Source organism: Neolamprologus multifasciatus, chromosome 6, assembly GCF_963576455.1.
Source record: "Neolamprologus multifasciatus chromosome 6, fNeoMul1.2, whole genome shotgun sequence".
NCBI lineage: Eukaryota > Metazoa > Chordata > Actinopteri > Cichliformes > Cichlidae > Neolamprologus > Neolamprologus multifasciatus.
The window spans coordinates 20,681,392-20,704,771 of record NC_140444.1 but is presented as its reverse complement, the minus strand read 5'-3'; the positions used below and the strand labels follow the sequence as shown (position 1 = coordinate 20,704,771).

General features: G+C 38.1%; 1 protein-coding gene across 1 annotated transcript; it reads right to left on the bottom strand.

The window, feature by feature from the left end:
- Nucleotides 1-393: 393 nt before the first annotated feature.
- Nucleotides 394-23,131, bottom strand: ugt8 (UDP glycosyltransferase 8). Its single transcript, XM_085161660.1, has 6 exons — nucleotides 22,935-23,131; nucleotides 16,982-17,814; nucleotides 12,696-12,838; nucleotides 6,905-6,981; nucleotides 5,706-5,925; nucleotides 394-4,629 (listed from the first exon to the last, which is right to left on the bottom strand). Exons 2-6 carry the CDS (start codon nucleotides 17,810-17,812, stop codon nucleotides 4,251-4,253), a joined length of 1,650 nt encoding a protein of 549 aa, XP_085017786.1. The 5' UTR covers nucleotides 17,813-17,814; nucleotides 22,935-23,131; the 3' UTR covers nucleotides 394-4,250.
- Between the last annotated feature and the right edge of the window lie 249 nt (nucleotides 23,132-23,380).

Sequence of the window (23,380 nt, the reverse complement as noted above, 5' to 3'; positions counted from 1 at the left end):
CTCTCACTCAGCACAAGCATACAGCATTAGATAACCCCATCTATCCACGTGTGTGTGCGTGCATGTGCAGTTGGCTACTTTAGATGATTCAACCATTTGATACCTACAAAAGCCTCTTGCTGCTTGGTAACAATTCCAGACAGAAAGCCTATACATCCCCTATCACACTGAGACTGGCTGCATCAACTGCTGCGATCAGCATCGGCCTCGTCTGGGCTCAAAAACATGAATCACATGCGCTCCTCTGTTCAATACTGCTGCACAGTGGCATCGAGCGCATGTAACGGTTTATAACGATATGATTTTGTTTTTCTTATTCTTGTATATTTTAGTTTGGCGAGAAATTATATGCGACACTATAGGAAGCGTGGGGAAAAAAGTTTCAGTCATCTCTGCAAACAAAATATGCTTTTTTTATTCAGCATTAGCATTTTGTTTACAATCTATTTACAACATGGACACACATGACAGAACAAGTGAGGACTTTTTTTTTTTTTTTTTGCCTAGATTTAAAATGAAAGTAAAATAATGTCGAACTAACTACAGTGAAGTGAGGACAGGTAAGGACGGCGCAAAAGACGGCAGAATACACAAGGAATTAAAGAGAAAGACAAAGATGTGGACAAAGGGAACAAGCTAGTACACTACAGAAAACAGAGTAATGATCAGTTATTCAAGCAGGTAAAATATAGACATCACGAGAACAGATACACTCGACTTTATATTTACTGAAACATAAAGTTGGGACATTTAAGTATGTAGGGTACAACATTATTAATACTGAAAAACTAAAAAAAACAAAAAAAAAAACAACCATCTTTACAAACATTTTCTCTTCAGATCCTGTTCATAGCTTGCGTAGCACCAGCAGGCCCATCAGCCATACCCATCATGGGCTGGGTTGGGCTGTGCAAGTGATGTTATAGCTCACAGAGAAAGGAAGGTCATAAAACTTCTCTGAAATATAGTATTTGTGAACATTTTGGTTGGATGTTAAGTTCTTAACAACGTTGACTAGGTTAAATGTTCCATTGCCATTACATTAAGGTTGTTGCTGTTGGTAAACAGTCCCTCTGCTATGATTCCATCCATAAAAAAAAGGTAGAAGAACAAGAAGAAGCACAGTATGTGTAGCATGGTAGTTTGATAAATCAACTAAAGATCCCACGTTCATGATTTTTTTTTCTGCTCCTATGCCTACGAGCACCTTCTAAAATACAAATTAGAAGGATAATGAAACCCTGCAGACTCTAAAGATGATCTTCGACTGGCCTTGTACTTTGAACTCAGCAAAAGAGAATTTTTTCCCCACAGGGACAGTTATCACTTTGACACATTATTATTCATTGCAAATGAGGGGTTTATTTCTATAGTTTGAACTATGTCAATCCTTTTTTCCCTTTTAAATACCTCTCTGTTACCTGCATTTACAATTAGCAGGCACAGTGGCAAAAATTAAAAGAGTAGAAATAGTGACAACAGTTAGGTCATATACAGTCATGGCCAGAGTTTTGGATAGTTTTGACTTGACTCTTCAAGATTCAGCTCAAGTGCAGTTATTGAATCATCAAAGGGTTAAACAAAAATACTGCATGAACAACTAAAGAATTAAAACCTTTTTTTCAATGCAGTTTCTTATTTTCAAGATCTCAGATATAATTGAAAAGAACGGGTGTGAGGTATTTTTTTTGTTCCTCTTCCCATAAATTTAGCAGGTAAAAATAGATTTCAAGCATGGAATTTGCATTTGGAAACCATAGCTGTGAAATGAGGTCAAAAGGAATCTCAATAAAACTGAAACAGGCCTCATTCAAGGTCCCAAAACAAAGCAAATTCATTAGATACATAAAGAAAAACCAGGGTTTTGGTGAAGAGGAAAATAAGCCTGGATGCTAAATGAAGGCAACAGGTGTATGATCCCAGGATCCTTTATACAATAAAAACACCAAAACCAGAAGAAACCAACCAAACTTCATAAAAACTATTAGAAAAGTCAGACCACTTCTGGAATTGCACTCTTCAACAGGTTGAAACTTAGAGTGGACCATGTCCAGAATGATGAAAAGAAAAAAAAAGATACACGATATTTGGGACAACTCACAACCAATAACATAACATGGTAAGGCCAACATAATGAATGGGCTTGAGTGGTTTCAAGTGGCTCTGGGTCACTAGTATTTACTGATGATGGGACAGAATGAAATCTAAAGTCAACAGATCGATACTTTCTGCTCATATTTAGCCAAATGCAGCAAAGCTGACTGGACAGCAAGGGTAACTGTTCAGACGGACAATGACCGAAAGCATGTTGTGAAATGAACCCAGTTTTTGAAGTTAATGACCTGGAATATTGTGCAATCACTGAAGCGGCCCTCTGATCTCAACCTGATTAAGCTGCATTTCACTTCCAAAGCAAACCTAAAGACTGAAGACAATAACTGAAAAAAACCTTAGACATGTCCATGGGTTCTAGGCATCAGTAGTTACTGAGTGCAAGTCATTTTTAACCGTTTATTAAAAGAATGACTATTTTATTTTACTAATTATATTTGAGCCCTAGAAAACAGGCTAAAACTGTGGTACTTTGACAGTTAATGCAGCATTTTTGTTCAGACCCCTGAAGTAAAACAAAGCCTCCACTTGAACTGATATTGATATTTTGCTATTGTGAGTGCCACTGTTCAAACACTACACATGAACCACATCTGTTGTGCTTCATTCATACACCCATCCTAGTCCGGAACAACCACACACACGTATTCAAGCACACTGCGTACCCATAAATCTGTGTGCAGAATGTGAATAACTCACACTCAGAATTAATATAATTACAGAAGGTAAGTTTGCACATAAACCTCAACAGCATTTCTAAAAGATTTACAGAAGTGAAGCGCTGAATGGAAATCTACCTGAAGGGAATAATTTAAAAACATCTGTAACACATTAGAATTAAAACATTTATTAACAAATCATTAACAGCTGAATCATAGTTGAATGATGTACAAAGTGAAGTGTAGCACTGGAAATGACAAGTAATAAATGTTTATCAAAAAAGAGGAGAGAGAGATGAGGGCTGCAGGATTAAAATATGGGGCTGATGATGCAACTAATCATGAGTGTAAGTAATGCCCAGACTCCTCCCCTCACTACATGAGCTTAAGTAGCTTTCTGATCTTGCTTTGCCTGTTCATAATATTGTAATATCGTTACTGCAGAAAAAAAACAAAAACATGATCACCTTTTCACAAGGACAAGCCACATAGAGTTCGGCAGAGTCGCTCTCTACCACAACAAAAGTCAGTCAAGAGATAATGCAAAGACCGCACAGCTAAGTGCAGTCACAAGTTGGCACCACCTTGTGAAAAGGGAAAACAGTGCATGAACAAACTGGCCAGCCTGAAGACAACAGTACATTCTGTGGATAATGCAATTAAAGAACACACAGACTGGGCCATACTCACGCTGACTGCTGCCATCAGCTGTTTCTTTGTTTGTTTGGTTCACGAGTATGAAGGACAAGGGTGGAGTGCAGATGTGGGCTAAGGATTCGGAGTGTACATGGTGCTGTCACACCGACCAAGATATGAAATAAATTAAAAATAAGACGCGTTAAAAAGTCTGATCATTAAAATGCATTTGTACAGTAATAAATAGTTTTACCCTCTATTTACAGTTCACCAAACACTTGGAGTTTGCAGTTAAAAACATTTAATGCTAAATCTTTCAAAAGCCATCTTAATTTGTTTTGTTTTGATTTTTCGAGGATGAGAGGGTTGGCGCTCAAGATTCCCCCTCTTCATCATCCTTCCACTGGTAAGGAAGGCAGGAAGACAGAGAACAGGCAGGAAAGAAGACGCACGGGTAGAAATAATGTCCCCAAATATGTCTTTCCTGTGTTTCATCCTCAAAGAATTCCCAAATTTAATGATGTATTGCTGCACCTGCTGTTGTGGTTGTTAAAGTTTTTGTTAAATATACCTCATTACACACACACACACACACACAGACACACATTCACCCATATTCACACACACACACACAGATTTTGAGCACCCGATGTCTTGCTCTGTCCTCACACAACGCATTGTGTATCCTTTCCACAGCCTCTTGCTTGTTCTGAGTAGCAGTTGCCACTAGACACAGACCTAAGAACAGCCTTCTTTCCAAACTTTCATAAAACCAGTGAACCAAAAGCTAGAGCTGAGTCCGTAGGGCAACTTCTTCCTCATCCCTCCTAACCTTTCGAAGCATCAATTGATCTTCTTTTCATTTTTCAAGGAGCCGTTGCGTTTGTGTTTCCCATTGGCCATGTTCTCATTATGGCAATGTCCATTGGCCATGCTGCCATCATCTCTGACGTTATCTCCTCTGCTGTGGTCCCTGGACCTACCCCTCAGCAATCGTGCCAACCGGCGTAGGGCCAAGACCGCTAGAGCCATGGCAGCCCCTACAGTAATGACCACATCCAGCAGGAAATACTGGTAGAGGGACACCTCGTATACAGCTGAGCGCAGGTGGCTCGCACCGTTGTGACGGAGAATATAGCCGATCCAGTAAACAGCCCTGCTCACAGGGTGGCCTGGTTGATCTTTGTGAATATTGGAGAGATAACGGGCTTGCTGGCGGTACCTAGGTTGGTAGGTAGAGGAAAAGTGAGATGGCATAAAAAATGAGGAAGGAGATTTGTTGAACAAACACTGCAGTCACAACCAAATCAACATATAGCTTAAAATATGAAATATTATAGACACCCTAAATCACAATGACCTGATATCATGAAAGGTCACCAGGGGGTGTGCTACGACGCTAGGAAAAGCTCGAAGTCAGAGTTTCCTGTGTGGCTTTCTTTATCTTGCTAAATCACCATAGTAACTACTGTTGAACACATAACCTAGTCAGGAGGTTATGTTCACCGAGAGAATCACCAATTCTCTCTTTTATTGCATGTTTTAAGAGCAATGTAAACTCTCTGCAGGGAGAGAAAAACACTAAATGAAGCACAAACTGCAGGTAGCAATGCCAGAATGTGCATGTGCAGAAAATATATAAATGTTTTTGTATTTTAGCTATTTTTGAATTGCAGCCACTAAAATACACACCAAGAATATCTGTTCAATCAATAAAGTTAACTGGCAACTAACTAAAGTGATTTCCACGCCTCCGATATTAGGCTATGGGACAGTAACATTTAATGTTTAAACGTATCCAATTAAAAGTTTCAGAGCTCTAATGTGTGGCTGTCATCTTAAAAATAAACAGCAGCACAGAGCGCTGTTGACAGTAATTAAACTGAATTAAAATGTTTATTTGACCACAGTGCGTTAAATCACCAGATTAACTGTTTTCTGCAGCATTAATCTCTTGTCTTAAATCACAACAATTGCATTTTACTGTTATTTTTTTAATGTTAATTAAAAAATATTGTCAGGTTTTTTTAATCATCATCGGCACCATCAGATAACATTCACTCAGAGGGATCATTTTGTGCAGAACAGCAGTCACATGATCTGTGAAAAACGCCTTTTTATGTGAATGGAGTCTCAAGCATAGAGCCCAGCCTAACAGAGAAAGTTGATAACCAACTTCATAATACCCGTTATCTCTGACTTGGGTTTTAGGTTTTAGGTAAGCTAAAACCTAAAACCCTTTTATCAGATCTCACTGATAAAAGCAATAATACACAAAGCAGTACAAGACAAACTAACCTGGTGTCTGTGATGACGCTGCTCAGGGCTGTAAAGAGGTCTTCCTCTGTCATGTATTTCCAGTGCAACATGATTCCCATTCCTTTGGCTGCTACGCGCGTCATAGTATCATAATGGTCCCCAAAAAGAGGTACGCCCACCACCGGCACACCATGATACATGGCCTCATAGATGCTATTCAAGCCCCCATGGCTCAGGAACGCTCTTGTGTTAGCGTGACCTAGATGACAAGAAACAACAGGTGATTTTTTGTATGTTAGGCATAAAGTTTTTGATGGGGAAACTGAAACAGCAGCACATCAGGCATCATTCAAAAAGAAAACCAAAAAAAAAGAAAAAGGAAAACATTTTATGACAGTGGGTAACCATAACACCACAGAAAAACATACATTGTTATTTTTAATTTTATAATGCTTCTCACTGTCCTAGTGTGTGTCCTGCAGGTAAAATGGCATTACATCATCACATAATAAAGTCCTTGCTGTCAGTCATTGAATGTGGCATATTCCTCATCCCTGTCAGGCACAATGAACCTGTGAGGTTAATAAGTATGTGAAGAAGGGATCCACACTACACAAAACCTAGTGAGCCGTACCCACAGGGTGAAACCAACAACTCCTGAGGGATGTGTAAAAATTGTCATCAAGCAGTAGTACAAAAAATTAACGTTCTTGAGAAGACTTTTTTCAAGGTAAATATAATAACAGAAGAGTTCCTACAGTTTTTTAAAATCTTGTTTTTATTTTCTTTGAGTTTAGTTTTATTTAGTTTTCAGTGTGAGTTTACATCTTTCAGACTTTTTTGTAATTGTAAAATTTTACATTTGATATTGTGAATTATTGTAATGGGGGCTCTTCATCAGATTAGAATTTAAGAAGGTCCGAACGGGTATTATAACACAAACACCCCTTTGTGGAAACGGTTAACTCACATACATGTTAGTGTTACCGTTTCTAAGAAATGCACTGAGGTCTGCTCATATTTGTTAAATTTGACTAATCTTGCAAAGACAAGATCAAAATTACATGTTCTATATATTTTTTATTTATTTCTCGATGAACATGAACAATGATTTTTTAACTACATGTATTTTGATTTGCAGTTTTAGTTAACTAGAATCACCTCGATCTGATTCACAAACAACATATGTTGATAAAAGAACTGGATGCTACGTTTTTTTAATGATCTCATGTCCTTACCTAATAAGTCATTCTGAGGCATCCAATCAACAAGCTTGGTGTTGTTGCCAAGGTTACTGGGTGGCACGCCAGAGAATCTGAGGAGGAGGAAACAATGCAGAGGACAAACACTGAAGCAATTTATTTTAGTTTTGAGAAGAAAATCTTAAATTTAAGCCAATTGAAAAACAAAAAAAACCTTCAGGTGCTTTAAGTAAAGTAACAATTTATTAGATTGAATAACGCACTTGCTAACACCTTAATAATGCTTAAAAGTGTGACATTATTTTAAAGTGCTCAGTAAAAATCAAGTAAGAAAGTCCAAGTTTCTTCATACTACACAATGATACATTTATAAAAACAGAACAATCTATATTTTTGGCTTTTGTCACATTTTGATGCAAGTTTTTTAGTTTCTTTTTATTTGTTATAGTGGTTTCTTAAAAAGTGTTTGCATGTCACACTGTCTCTTGATTGCAGTTTTCAAATGCTAAATGAGGTCAGTAATATAGAGCACGGTTGGTAGAGCGTGCTACCAGAAATAGTCTGTTTCCAACCACCAACTCCGCACTGTGGGGCAGTGGCAAACAGTGTCGGTGATGTAGCTCAAGCAGTCTAGTGCCATATCTACTAATTACGATTCTTTCTGCTACAATGTATAATTTCTTAACACTTCTAAAACACGGGGGGGGGGGGGGGATCATTTAAATTGTGAAAATATAAAAGAACAAAAGGGAACTACTGAGTGTACAATGACACTCACTGCACAGGTTTTTACCTTGATTACTAATGAACACTTAATGATTAGTGTGAATTTCCACAATAATGTGCTCAGTCAAATTCTCTCTTTTTTTTTTTAACAATGTAGTGTTTTGACACAAAGATTTGGTTGTTTAGTCCTAAGAGATCAGAAGTTATCCATAAAGATTATGCGAGTTGTGTTCATCCCTCACATTATTGCGAGGATTAGTCTGCCAGACAAATCACAGTGACTAACTTTAAAAGCGATATAACTGACAGACTAAAGAGACAGTCTAGTCAATGCATTTGTTTAGCTGCTAAGAGCTGTGATATATGTAAATGAGGATAATAGTAAATGCCAGCCAGACAAGGTCATTTCGAAACTGTAAGAAAACGTATACACAAAATTAATCATGCACAAAATAAAGAAAATCTTATCTTTTGAAAAATGAGACTGATACTATGGCAACAGTGAATCTACACTGACCTATATTAACAAATTTAGTTGTTACAATCCACCTGCCAACACCTTTAGCAGCACATGGTAACATTATCTTATTTCTATTTTTTACCAGCCCTTTTGTCCAGCCTCAAAAACCTTTTTGTTTACTTCGTCTCGGTTTACATTCTTTTACTGATAATCTTTTTCTCTTTGGCTTAATGTGTAACTTCCCCTGGATAATGAGACGGCCCAGTCTTTGTTAATTTTGTTAAATGGTGCGAGTCCTATCGTCAGTTAACCATATCTAAGACAGAAGTGCGCATACACAAGAGGTCACATTGTCTAAGGGTCAGATAGTGGAATGTATTTGTTCTCAAAAATATCTCGTAACAGTCACTGACTCTAAACTGAACTTTGAAGCAAACTGTGAAGCTGTGTGCAAAATAAGAGGCTATCATGTTTGAGGAAGCTCTGTCATCTCCACATTGATAAAACCCACTGATGATTTTATCATGCTTCTTTTGAATGTCTTTTGTCCTTTTCCTTGGTATCATATCTGTAATGAACAGAAACTCACTCAATCAAATTGTTAAATGGTCTAACACTCTGATCTGTGAGCCATAGCTGAGCCCAGCACCCCTCTATACCCTGCATTTCCTCAGTATTTTGTATTATGCTTATCTGTTAGCTATGGTCCATGTTTGTATTCAAAAATGGAGAAGAGAATACAAACACACACCTTAATATCACAAAAAACTCTAGGACTGACTCTCAGGTAATAAATCTACATCGTTTACCTTTATGCAAGTTTCTGTGTGCAAAGTGTAGAAGTAAATTACTGGTCACTAAAACACTTGTCAAGTGGTTTCTGGCTCTCTGTGATATCGCTCTCTGTGAATTATTACTGTAATTATGCAACTTAAACACAAATCTGCAAACCATATCTCCAGGGGACTTTAAGCCATTACATAAACTTAATCAATGTTTACATGTGCAAAACAATATTTCTTGATTCAATGATAAAAACTAGCTTTATGGACTACACCAGCTCGCAGTGGTTTTAAATCAGTGCCCCCCAAATCTGCAGTTGTCACAGGGATGTTGACTGGGCTTTTTTGTTCTGCACATTGTGCAACTTAAAAAGTAAATGTTAAAAAAAACCCACAACGTACAGTTGTGCTTACTCTTGATCTATTGTTTTATGTAAAGCATTTAGAATTACCTTGAGGTTGAAAGCACCTAGACAAATGAACTTGATTTGCATCAACAAAAGCTGAAAAGCAAAAGTGCTTTTGTACTCACAGGTGTTTAGGTTCTTCTAAGTGCTTGTGTATGTCTGCATGTAAGCGTCAACAGAAAATTTTTTATATACTTTTTTTTATGTCTTTGACATTGAAAATGTCAAGTGGTGGAAGCAAAACATTAAAATTAATTTAAAAAATTTTCTGACTGACATTTCTGGCAAGAATCCCTTTGACTGTCTACAGCGCCCGGGACATAAAACAGTGATACATACATTTTTTGTTGCAAAATTACATAAGCATAGCAAGTACCTATAGAGCTTCAAACAACATCACCATCATTGATCAGGTGGAATTCCTTGCGGTTGTGCCACGTGACTTACTGCTTGGAACAGTATGTTTACTTAAATAACAAAAGTCTTTCCAATAAGCTGACATTTTCCTAGAGCCACCAGACATGCAAAGTTTACCGAGCCAGCCTACCTGAATTTTGCCACCACTTTATATGTACACAGCACATTTTAAAGGTAGGTTTTACAAACTAAAAACTGAAGCAAAACTCATTAACTTAATCATCACAGGTCTCATGTTTATTTCTGGGGCACCCTGACCTCCAAGACAGAAAAAAATAATAATACTTATAATTTCTTGGTTCATTTTAAATATATCAAAAATAAAACAATTCCATTGTATTTTATTTTGAATTTAAAATTCATTACTTAAATACCATTTTCAATTCTCTTCTTAGTCTGCAATAAAGAAAATAATGCACTCGACTCAAAAATATGCAGATCATGCCACTGACTAAATACTCCTGTGTTTTTTGTGTGGGGAGGCATTTCCGCACATTCAGCATATGCATGCTACATTATGACTCCCATCTGTCCATCTCTGTCTGCTTCCCTCCCCAGCCCAAACTCTTTCATCTGTCTTTAACAAAGCACCAATTCACTGTCCTGCCCATCAAAGCCTACATTCATGGAGCCAATTATCAATGACACGATTCATTTGGCTGGCTCCCTGATGCTGTCATCAGCCTTCTTCCTTTTTAACCTCTTAGTTTAGAAGGGACACTAAAAGCAGCATTACCATACAATATCACATAACTGTTGCCCTTTAAAAGAGGATCTTGCCTGTTTGCAATCTTTGTTTGTTCTCTCCTGTGATGAGATTTCTGTATAAAAAGCCTGATTATCATATCATGAAAAATTAGGGAAGTGAAAATAGGGAATGTGTTTCATTTTACTATACACAAGAAAAGAGATGATTCTGTATCATAAAATGTTGCACACATAAACACAACCCGCATTACAACAAAAACAGTGCTTTTTTTGTTTTGTTTTTTAAAATAGTCATCAAGGTGATATTGCAACCATAATGGAATCATCTGAGGTCCCTCCACTCAGTTTTTACAACAGTCAATTCTTGCAGTTTAACATAGCAACTTGCCTTACCCATGCAAAGTTCACTTGTTCCTCTTTACCACCTCTCTCACCAAAACGAAATAAAAGACGTCACGCATATGTACGATGGCCTCATTTTACTAAGGCACAGAAGGTCAGTAAGCTAACACGAATAAACTGGCACACGAAAAGAACAAAGCAGTCCTATTTAGCCTTGAGCTTTAGCGATCTGTTTAATCTGTATTTTCCAAAAGAAAAGAAAACAATCCCAATAAGATAATCAGTAAAGTCAGCACAGAGGCCTTTTTATTATTTATTTATTAGTGCACTTCTTGCCTTTTCTTTTTCACCACGTGTGGGATCTAAACGTGTGATGATACTATACAAAGGCCAACTCGAGAGAAAAGGAATGGCACAATGTGGTATTATCTTTTTTTAAGACTTAAGTGTTACAATAAAATGAAGACTAATCACTGAAATATCTGTACTTGCAGTCCAAACACAAAAAACATGACAAGAAAACCCAAATCTCTGACCTAAAACCTAATAAAGACAGCATGCAGTGACATACCTGTATTTACACAGAGGAAAACATAATGGAAGGTTAACAGTTCACTTGTATGACATCATTGGAAACTGTGTAGTCAGGCCTCTACAGACTAGCTGCCAACCCTCTACATGCAGGTGCCTGTTCTGCATTATATACCCATCAGTGTAATGTTAAGTGTATTTACTGCAAATCAGGACTTTGCTCCTGGATTCACATTACAAAAAAAAGTATTATTATGTGATAAAATGTATACATCCTTAAACCAAATAGTTATTATCCCATATTTAGTTAAAATATCCATAAAAATGTGGGTCAATGTGGTAAATGAATGGCAAGCTTTGCAAATATACCTGTTAAGGATTAAAAGGTTGATGGGTGGTTTTAATGTAATATTAAACTACTACCTCTCGTTATTAATTAATCCTGAAAGCAGTATACAGAACTGAATATGCTGCAAATGCAGTTCTGCGGCTAAAAGTGAAGTAGCACCTGTTGTGTCACATGGTCATATATTGTCTGCACCTCATTCACATATGCAAAAGTGGGTTTATCAGAGTAGTACTCGGGCTGAATTACTTATCCTTGTGATGTGACTAAATTTAGAAAGAAATAAAAATGCAAAGCTACTTAAACTATAAAGTCACTGTCAACTGATCAAGCTTTACTGTGGCACGAACAAGTTTCAGCATTCATGACGCAATTTTATTTGATCTACCAGATGACCTCTAGTAAAAAATGTTATGTCTCTTTCTTATGGTGGAGTAATGACCACTGACCATAACAGAGGCAAGTGAGGCCTAAAGTTCTTTGGATGTTGTTCTGGGGTCTTTTGTGACCTCTTAGATGAGTCGTTGCTCTGTTCTTGTAATCTTGGTTGGCCTGAGAAGGTTCACCATTGTTCCATGTTTCCACCGTTTGTGGATAATGGCTCTCACTGGGGTTTGCTGGAGTCCCACAGCTTTAGAAATGGCTTCATAACCTTTTCCAGACTGAGAGATCCCAATTACTTTGTTTCTCATTTGTTCCTGAATTAACCTTTGAGAATGTTTTGGTCTACTCCACTTTATCAGGCAGGTTTTATTTAAATCATTTCGAGATGATCGAGAACAGGTGTGGCTTTCCAAACATGTGATACACAGCAGTTAATTTATATCATAACACCTTCATTTAGAAACTACGTTAATTTGCGTTATCTGTCTAATATTTAAATTTGGTTGATAATCTGAAGCATTTAAGTGAGACAAACATACAGAAACATAGAAAATCAGGAAGAGGGCATAGATGTTTTACCACCACTGCAGGTTTCTCCATAAAACACAACAAACAACCAAAAAAAGAGACAGAAAAGAAAAAAATGCCTAGTGGAAGACTGTTGTTAATTTTAGGTTTTAGAAAGTTCTATTCACATCTTTTAAATTGAAAGTAGATTCTTTACCTCCAGATGACATGTTGGGGCAGTCTGGCAAGGGCACCTGCTAGTTTGTGAGCAATGTCACTGGAAAGGTACTTTACACCGGCCCCAAATGACACAACTACAAAGCCGTGCTCTTCTGTGTCTTTCACCCAGTCTTCAAAATCCTGTAGGAACATGAGAAAAAAAGACCAGGGAGGGATAAAGTACAGCTTTAAAAAAAAAGAAAAAAAAGAAAAGAAAAAAAAACATGTATTTCATATTTGAAAGTGCTTCAATTTACAATTTAACTCAAGATTTTTTTTTAGAGCCTTAAGAACAAATACATGACATCAGCATCAAAGCATGACTGAGTCACATGAACTTTAAACACTGTTTTAGTTATCTGCTAAGGTTTGAAGTCACGCCTATGTGACGATAGCATTTATTGTACTGATATAGCAGAGTTTATTGTGCACATCCATTTTGACAGGTTTGCATATAAATGTAGGATGACGGTATAAAACTGAATAAATGCTACAATCTAACTTGAATATGAAAACGCAGTACACTAAACTACTTTTTTAATAATGTTAGAACAACCGGTAATTATGTCTGAAGGCTGATAAGTACAGAGACTCTAAAACCCAATAACATATTCCAGCCTGAAAACTCTGTAGAGATACATCTAAGCTCAAATCCTTTGATTTTTAGAATGAAATTATATGTTAATTAACAAAAAACTTAATACTCTACAACCTCAACCATTTAGTATCAACTTTGTACTACTCTCAGATTTTTCTGTGTATGAGCTGTTGATATAGGTGCAATCAAAAAACATTAGTCATTTCTGATCATCGGCAACCAAGCCCAGAAAAACTGACGCTAAATAACATTCAATATGTATACAAGTCTTTTATAGCACATTTTCACCTATTCAAAATATAAACTCACATAGATGGTAATATACGTAAGGCTCCAGTCGCACAGGCCTAAGGCCAGTTAGTAACCACAGGCAATCACCAATTGCAAGGAACAAATGTATATTCCTAAATGGTCAGGAGGGTTGCTGCCTGTCACGGTGAAAATGATAACTGCTAAAGCTCCAAAGAGACAGAATCAGTTACCACCTGACAACCACGGGTCAGTGGGAGAAAAAAAAAAAGTGGATTCTCCAACTGGTTGGCAAGTAGATGCTAAAGCATTTTTGAAGATAGCTTGTCAGGCTTACATTTTAGTTTGAAATTCTAAGGTTTGATATATTTAAAGTTTCTAAGAAAAACAGGACTTCTTGTTGCTCGAAGAAAACTCAGCAGAGACCTCTATCAAGAAGCAATGTCACAGATCCCTTTCAAGAGATCCCTTCATTTGAATTTGCTTTACTGGAAGCAACCCTGGTGCCTACAGTTGGCCATGTAGGAGAGTGAAATCACCAGGGTAACAATACATTTGAGTATAGTTATCCATAATGGTGGACTGTAGCAGACGTCATTAACCCATGAATGTTTGTTTTTGAGCACTTCTGTATTATTTAAAGCCAAGTTGGGTATTTCTGTGCTCCAAGTTATAATTACTAATTGAATGTTTAACAGTCTTTGCAAGTTTGAGGCTGGCAAAGTATAGTATTATCTCTATGAGTTACAACAAGGTTAAAACATTACCTTTTATGGTATCATTTTCCAAGTAAAGCCTTTTTACAAAAAAACCCCCCTTTTGAGTACTATTGATATGTTGAACCTAAGATTCTAGCTATCCTAATTAGAGACTATCCAATACCCTAAATGCTCGCTCTATTCAAATAAAAGATGTAAAACTATCAGCACTACAACTGAAATAACAGAACTCACGGGTTCCTACAAACTACACTAAGCAAATTATAACCACAAATCTACATATAAATCCAATACCATATGCTTTTAAAGCACTCTTCCTGTAAAAAAAGGAGCCGTCGTCCATGAGCAAACCTGCAACATGGAACACTCTGCCATGTGGTGCTGTTTTTTGGGGGGTGTTTTTCTTTTTCTTTTTTTAGTAACAGCCTGCCATTACTTGGACTGCAGTGCTTCTCAACAGGCACTTGAAAGAAGAAATCATGACAAACAGTCATTTGAGTTTGGGCTCGCTAGGGTTGGATGACTGGACTAATCTATGTTGGCTGTTTGCAGTTGCTTTTATTTTGCTAATTTAGTTGTGTGAGAATTTCATGTGGTAGGTAATTAATTTTAAAAAGATGTGCCATCTCCTTTTAGGTGGTGTTGAGCTAGAGCTGAGAGTTGACAGTTATTGAGATTCTTAGCAATATTATAAGGGAAAGTCATACAAGAAGACCTTAAATGTCAACAAGTCTGTGTACTTTAGCATCATTTAGCATCATATGTTATGCCCAGCTTTTTATTAATTTACAGGCATTTACACATCTCTAAAAATATATTTGCTCTTACAGGTTGTTGAAAGGACAACAGGCAGTTGGATATTAACCCAACCCTGGGGCATGTCCCGATGTGCACTTAAGAAACTCTTAAGTTTGTCCAATAGTAAAATATATTTTTTGTAAAAGTGAGGATGGACTAACTAATAGTGGTTGGGGACTGATCAGGGAGCAGCCATGTTGGAGAGACAGGATTGCCGGACAAGTAGGGAGAGAGGGAGGCTAACGGTCCAGCTGCAGGAGCTAAGGCTGCCCTGGCACAGAGCAGCTTCACGGGCACACTGGGCTCTGTGTCCCAGCAGCATACCCCCTACTGTCCCTACAACACGGCCTTAGTGACCCCATAAAAGAGTCTCAGTGTCCCCAGAGTTAGGGTTAGAACAATGACCTCGTTCTCTCTCCACTTCCATTATAACCCTCCACACAACACTGCACAATACTCCCTATTGGCTGGTGTGGCATTCCTAAAACCCTCCGCAGCAGATACCGACAACCCGCGCTCACAATGTCCAAACGCTGGACTAACCCCCCCATCACTACCCGCCTCTCCTCAACACCCTTCCCCCTTTTGCTCAAAATCTGCCGTGTACATTGAACCTAAACCAATCATTGCACCAGACTTTTCTAGAAAGGGTCACTTTGTAGCACATTGTGACTAGAAAATATCACAAGTGATTAAAAAAAATAGATAATGGAAACAAGCTAGTGTGAATAACAGCAAACTGTGAAGACATAAAGAGGAAGTCGTTTCAAGAAATAAAAGTGCAGAAAAACAATTCATTAACTAGAGATGTGTGAATTTGATTGAAATTCAAGAGGAACGTTGCAGCCAAGCCTTTGCAAGTTCCCAAAGGGTTGTTTTTCAACAAGTGGTTAATTACTCTGCAACTATTTTGGAAAAAAAAAAAAAAAGCCAAAATTTTATTGGCTCCAAATTCTCGTGTGACGATTTCATTTTCATTTTTATGGCTATAAGAAGCATGGATTAGCCATTATTTTCTACTTAATGATACTGCAGTTTAATAGATTAAGGCCTTTTCTGAAAAAGGGCTGCGTCTTTGATTAACTCTGAATAATTCAGTGACAAAAGAGAAACAGTTTGCAGAATGGATTTAGGCTAAAGAATGAAAAAAATAAGGAGTATGTCCTTTCTCATGCCTTTATAATACCTCTCATAACTCTTCAGGGTTCTCAAACACAGACCACACCCATAACAAAACTTACTGTATTAATGTTTGTAAGTAGCATTAGTTTGAATGCTATGCACACAGAAAAAATACATATATAATTTATTTCCCCCTACCAAGTATCAGTACAAAAACCTAAATATTAGTATAATACTTAGAAAAACAATGCAGCTTCCCATTCTGACCAACAAAGCCACATATTTGCATAATGACCTGTTTCAACTCTGTTCCCATGAGCCAGCTATACTACAGTGCTTCTGTCACCAGTGCATAAGAGCGCTCATTTTATGCTCAGGCTCCTATAGAGGCCTCTGTGAGCACTAGATGCAGATGCATTCATGAAATGTAGGCTCCATTGTTCAGATCTTGAAATGAATAAGCCTATCTCAAATACAAGTTTAGCATTGGGCCTGAGTACAAGAGAATAGGACATGTAAAGTTGTGAAGTGACACACCTGAAAATTTGAATGCAATAACTGTTGTATTTTTAACATTTGCTGCTTTCTTATGATACTGTCAGCAGTGTTTCATATGAAGGATAAGGACTGATTCAAGACTATGGTCACATTTGTGTTAATGTATTAAATTACCTTGCTGTGCGAGCTGTTTAAATGCTTCATTAGCCAAAAGGAGACTGCACAAGTTCTCTTGGACATGACAAAATAGAACAACCCTCATAATAAGCTCGTCAGCTTTGTGTCCCTTTTGGTACTGACCTGTGGCAGTGGGCTGGGAGGCTTGGTGAGGATGCCACCTATGTACACCACATGTGGAAGGGTGGGTCTGGGGAATTCCAGAGCCATGTCAGTGCACAGCATCCACAGCCGGCTTCCCTGCACCAAGTCAGCCATGGCCACTTGAGGCTTTACTCCGTGCTTCTTCATAATCCGGTCATACTTGGGCAGTGCGATGTAATGGACTCCAAAGCGCTGTACGAGGTAAACAGCTGTGTTTGCAATCCTCTGCATCAAGGACATGCGGTCGGTCAGCAGCGAGTTGAATTCCGGTACGTATGATAACGGGGCCGGGGCTCCAACCTCTGCAGGGTACCACAGGCCGGTGCTGAAAACAGCATATTGCACACCCAGGATATGAGCAATCACAAAACCGCACATTTCATTGGGGTCCACTAGCAGCAGGTCAAACTTGGCCTCTTTCAGCCGGTTCATTACTTCAGTATTGCCAACGACAGCATCGCAGTTCTGAGAGTAGTGGTCAAGAATGTCAAACAGTTCGAGAAATGTCAGGCGGCCTGAGAAGATGTTGGTGACTTTGGATTGGAGAAAATTGTCAGCTGTGGTGCTGTTAAAGATCCCTTGATAGCGCTGTAAATGGTAGTGAGGAGAGGGCGGGACCTCACGACCCTCTGAAACTAGAAAATGGGTCTCGTGGCCCTCCTTGTGTAGAGCTGTTGCCAGCGTTTTGAAGATGTAGAGGTGCGATTCAAACATGATGGGTGGGACCACAATCACTTTAGCCGCTCTTGTCGTACTGGGACTCCATGTGAGGAGGCCCAGGAGGAGTAGGAGTGATGAGGGTAGTAGCATGGCTGAAACAATAATAATAATAAAAAGAGCAATATTAGGATTACAGCTGCAAAATACACAGTACAGACATTCCAATGCAATATTATAATACAGATACAGATCACTGTTTAGCAATGCATCATAAAACTTTATGTTTACTAGGAGTTATTTGTCTGTGTGCTTTGCACCTTCAAGGAGGAGGCTGATGGAAAATTACTAATTAGAAAGAAGTCCGACCAATACCAAGAGAAGAAACGGCCAATTAGACGAGTTTATTTAGTCGAGATAAACCTTCATCTGTATCAGCAGAGCATGATTCAGAGAGTTGAAAATCTTATTTCCTGTTCATTAAACTTCAAGCCTGGAAATGAATTCAGCTGTATAAATTTTCTTTCAGTTCTCTCATACATCCAAATCCATATTAAGAAATTACAAGGTCTCAGCTTTTGTGCCGTTTCATTTTTCTGGCATCAAAACATTACATTTCCTTATCAACTTCTTCTTTCTTCTGACGTACTTCGATTCCACCGCTCCATTTCTAATCACCCTGTGCGCAACTGTCGCTGACATGGTGTGGGTAGCACCAACGTCATTGTGAACCTCCAGCCGCCCTATTCACAAATACAAACACAAAGAACTATTATTGAGCCTCCATTTCATAGCCTGTGCCCTATATGCCTACACTCATTCTCTCGCTCTCTCTCTCGGCCCCTCTCACTTGGATTAATGATTAACAGTGGAAGCTTTTTTATGGAGGGTCATCCACTATGCAGGTTACATTTATCTACAGTGGCTAAACCATAAGTTGCTACAGGTTGCTGTGTGGTGATGACATCCAAGGGAAATTTATGGGTGCTATTTAAATACCTATAGATGAATATAGAAAGTTGTATGTTGGTCTGGAAGCCTTTCAAGGGTGAGCCATTTATGATATCCTCTCTGCCCCACAATACATCTCCTACATTTTGTTTTGTCATGGCACAAGTAATATCTCCTGATTGTATTACAATTGCACCTGTTGATTCTGCTCGCCTTATAGCATTCAATCATAATAGGAAGACACTTGTTTAATCACAATATGGAGTTTCTCTTTTCAAAGCGAGGTATGAAGAGGACTAAAGGGTGTCACCATTTTGCATTAAAATAGCCTCAGCATGTTGTTACAGACACTTCTCAGCACAGACTGTTGATGGTAACTATAGAAACCAGTCAATGTCTACTGAGGACTAAGATGCGTCATGACTTAGGTTACCAACAATGGAGTCTGGTTACCGTGTGTGCAGGGACAGCTGAGGAAGTGATCTGGATTCAGAGAATTGAAGGATATAATATTATGGGATTATATGGATGGAGACAAAATGAGATGGGGAAGATTAGAGCAAACTAGGAACTTATTTTAAAATTAATGAAACCTTGGGAAGACAGCTATTGTAGTTTGTAAGATAATAGTCAGCAGGGGAATGCTGGGAGATAAATCAGTGTAATGTTGATACTTTTGATATTGTGCGATTCATCTTACGAGCTAAGCCACTGTTAAAATATACAAAGGTAATCAGACAAATGTGATGTAGGCAGTAATGGCTGCAAAAATCTACAATTAACATCTTAGTCTGCCCATGCAGGATACTGATTTCCTTTAGATTTACATGATAATTAACAATGATTAATAAACTATTAATCTTAACGAGATAAACTTTGTACAGTGCTTATTAGTCCACCACCCATTGTAAGACTTATGCCACAGCTGCTCTAAATTGACAGTATTGGTCATTTAAAAAAAAATCTAAATTTAATGTACAGTTAATCTTCCAGAATGCACCACCTCTTTAATCAAAAAGATAGAGACTCCGTTTTTTGTTTCGATGAAGATGCTAAATTACAGTTATTTAACAGAAAAAAAAATGGTTTCAGTCGTTGAATATGATGCACGATCAATATCTGACAGCTCAGATGTGTCCAGACTAAAATTTGGTTGCCCAATAAAAAAAAAAACAATATAATCTTTAGTTTTAAGCAAGTTTTTGGCAGATTTCTAAAATTGTTGTTTTTTTATGACAGGTGATCTAACAAATTAGTTAGGCAGTGTATGTAAGAAAAAAATATTATTAATGTGTTATTAATGAACAGAAAATGCTCTGGACCCACTCTGCTTTCCATCAGTCCACAATTCTATCCAGTTAAACAATAAAAAAAACACAAAATGTCTTTTAAAGTTATGCTGTAATGTATAACTGTCTATAACTTACATGCAAAACTAAAACTTAAACTGATGTGCAATACGTTGTTAGTGCTAGATTTTCAAGTGCATCGTACAATCCCATACAAAATATTTCTAAAAAAACAACAACAAAAAAAACTAAGCATAACAACTCTTCTGCACAATAATTTGTATTTTTTTTATTCAAAATCAACACAAAAGTAACTGAGAAAGAAACTATTTAATAGTTTTTGAGGGGGGGGGCCTTTACCTATGTCATTATCTTAAAATTAGTCTTCCATTCAGCTTCTCTGTTTTCTAGCATTTTCTGCACACACAATCTCTTATGCATTACTAAAAATCAAACCAAGTATAGTTTTGGCAGGAAGCACTTTTATCCAATCAGTGCCACAATGTGGTAATTATACCGTGATTAACACTCTCTAATGCAGACTAACGTTTTCGGGATGTAACACAGCAGGAGGCCCCTTGCTGTTTCCACAGTGGGGGTTCATTAGTTCAATTCACCCTGGTGAGAGCGGAGAAGTGACGTCCAAGAACTGATATTAAGTCAAACACAAGTCAGCCTTTGGCTATTTATTTTTGGCTCATATCTCTCAAGTGAAGCAAGATAAACTGGTCTTAGGTTTATTTGCTGCAAAAAAAAATAAGAACCCAGCTGAGGACCTTGAAGGGCAAGACTGGCTAGCCTGAGGTAATAACGCTTGAATTTTAGAAAAATCAAAGAAAAAACACTCTAAAAGATTAAATGGGCTCAGACATCCAGACGATGGTAGCTTTGAAGTCCTATTGCTCGGCTAGCTGGTGACTACTGGCGGAAGACGGCTTCGTAACCTGCTGAAAGGTGTTAAGGGTGATGCAATCCTTTTCTTTTAAATCTTGCCTGAGGTTAAACCCTCATAATGAAATTTGACATAGCAACACGTATCTGGGCCTAGTGGCTGCATACAAGTGTCATCAACAAAAAAATGCAAGTGCACATATGTGTGAAAAGTTATAACAGGTCAAGTATATAAAAGGTTAGTTGAAATTCTGTGATATCTGGAAACATAATACTTTGTACTGTTAACTCTAAGATGGAAGGTGATGCAAGAGCACTTCACAGATAAGTAAAGGTCAAGAGCCTTTAGATCTTGAATTTTGGTGAAAACAAGCTGAAAAGTGGGGGGGGGGTAAAAAAAAAAAAAGACAACTTGGCTTTCCCAGGCCAAAACATGTGAAACGCTGTTTGTAATAGCAACAGGGCTTTTTCTTCTGCATGCCCTTATCTCTTAAAAGCTTCATCAGCATTTTAAGGAAAAGGTAATAAGCACACTGGCTACAGGTATCTGCTCAGAGACAACGTGTTCTCTCCTGACAAAGGGACAAAGTCCAGTATAAGGTATTTTCCCCTCACCTTTGCCTTGATTCTGAACACGTGACTACCCTTACTGCTCCCTCCCTTTCATCACGATTATGGCACTGCTACATAAGAACAGGTCGGACAGGCTCCGTCTTTTAAAACATTGTGTCAGCAAATAAACAAAGAACTAGACTGCAACAGAGCGAATGAGTTTACAGTGATGGTATCTCATTAATGTGAACTACAGATAAGGAAGCACCAATCAATGTGGTCAGACATGGTCTGTCTTTTTCAAGAGATAAACATTGTGTCAGGAAATAAAGAAGGATAAAATAAAAAGGAGACTGGGATAAAGGCAATGTGTTCCAGCAACCGATGTGAACCAGAAATAAGAAAGAAGTGATGAATGTGATAGTGATGGTATTAAATTCCCCTATTTGCTTAAAAATATTATCAATGGGGAAACAAAATAGGTTAAGTAAGTGGGAACACAATCTCTTAAGTAAGGCAGGCTGTCACAGTCTAGGAGGGTTATCCTTTTATCCCTTATAATAAGGGTAAGATTTGAGCAAAGGCACACGTCATAACACAAACCAACAGTCTGACTGTTAAATCAATACCGCAAAGAATTTCTGAGGACGAAATTCATCCCAATCGAAATTCAAGTTGAACTTAAGTTGGTCTGTTTAGCAGTGACTGTCACACACGCAAGAGTGACATAACTACCTCTGGCCTGACAGAGACTGAGCAGTCAAGAAAAAGAAAAATGTCAGGTGATCACTTTGCGTCGGAGGAACAGGACTGGCTTAACAGGTGCTCTGATGTTGACCCTCCCACAAGGAAAAAAAGTCACAGAGAATCGCCGTCTTTACGCTTGGTATTAAAATACCTTAGCTTAAGGTCATATAGGACAGTCCACTGGACACGTGACATTAAACTGTAAACTCTCAACATCTGTAATGGAACATCAAAGTCCGGCCAACAGATTTGATATCATGTGTGATAAGTAAACTAACTCAAAAAAACAAACAAAAAAACCACCAATGTAGTAGTGGCCGTGTTTGCCTATTTCTACAGGTCTTTATATGTTTTATAGCTCTCTCTATATATATCGATCATAGCTTAAGTCATGGGTGAAAAGGTTAATCCTTCAAGTCCAGAAGCGCAAAAATCCAGGAACCAAAAATTATATTTTTATGAGGAAAAATGTATGAATAAAGCTGCCCACCACGCACACACACAGACACACATATACATATATATCCAACTCTGCAAAATGGATCAGCGTTTGAATTTAAGGAAAAAATGCGAAACAATGATTCTCGGCTAAAGAGAGACATTTTCGGCGTGGATATTTCGCCAGGGACGTGAACACAGCATAAGATAGCAACCTGACTACACCTGCACCTCGAGGGGGATGGGGACAGCCGGCTGAGCTTTAAAAGAAAAGGTAAGAAAGTAGCCTGTAACCTGTCATCTTCATCAATATCAGCCACTTGTATGAAAAAATAAAACTGCCAAGTTTTATGGGCGAACCAGGTAAAAGCACCTGTTGACTAAAAGTTCGCCTGGGTTGGCCTTACCTGGGGACTTCAGTGTAGTTCGGGAGAAATTAAAGGTGAAACTGCAGCAGTCTCGATTTTCCTGAAGAGAATTTTACGCGTCGTGTAGAAACAACGCAAAAGGTAGTCAGTAAAACACGTCCCCCGGCAACCGAGAAGGAGCGGAGGGAGCATTAAACTCAGAATCCCACACAGGAGTGGCCGAAAGGCGGGGCTATCTGTGTTGCAGGATGGAAGTGAAGGGAGTGGCAGAGAGAAGGGAAAAAACACGACGGAGCGGTGGAGTATAACAGCCCATACAGGTAAGCCTACATACTAGTTGTAGGTGACTCAGTTTGTGTTGACACAATCGGTTTTGGTTTTGTTTTGTTTTGTTTTTTTTAATGAGCGTAGCGATCGAAGGTAAGGTAGAAAAGGAGGCGCCATGTTAAGTCTTTTAAATTCAAATCGATTAAATCAAGCAGAAA

Coding starts and splice junctions, on each gene's coding strand:
- ugt8 (XM_085161660.1), bottom strand. CDS start 17,812: ATGCTACTACCCTCATCACTCCTACTCCTCCTGGGCCTCCTCACATGG. Junction 6,982..12,695: donor CCCCAACATGTCATCTGGAG/GTAAAGAATCTA, acceptor CCTCCTCCTCAG/ATTCTCTGGCGTGCCACCCA. Junction 4,630..5,705: donor AGCGTCATCACAGACACCAG/GTTAGTTTGTCT, acceptor CTACCAACCTAG/GTACCGCCAGCAAGCCCGTT.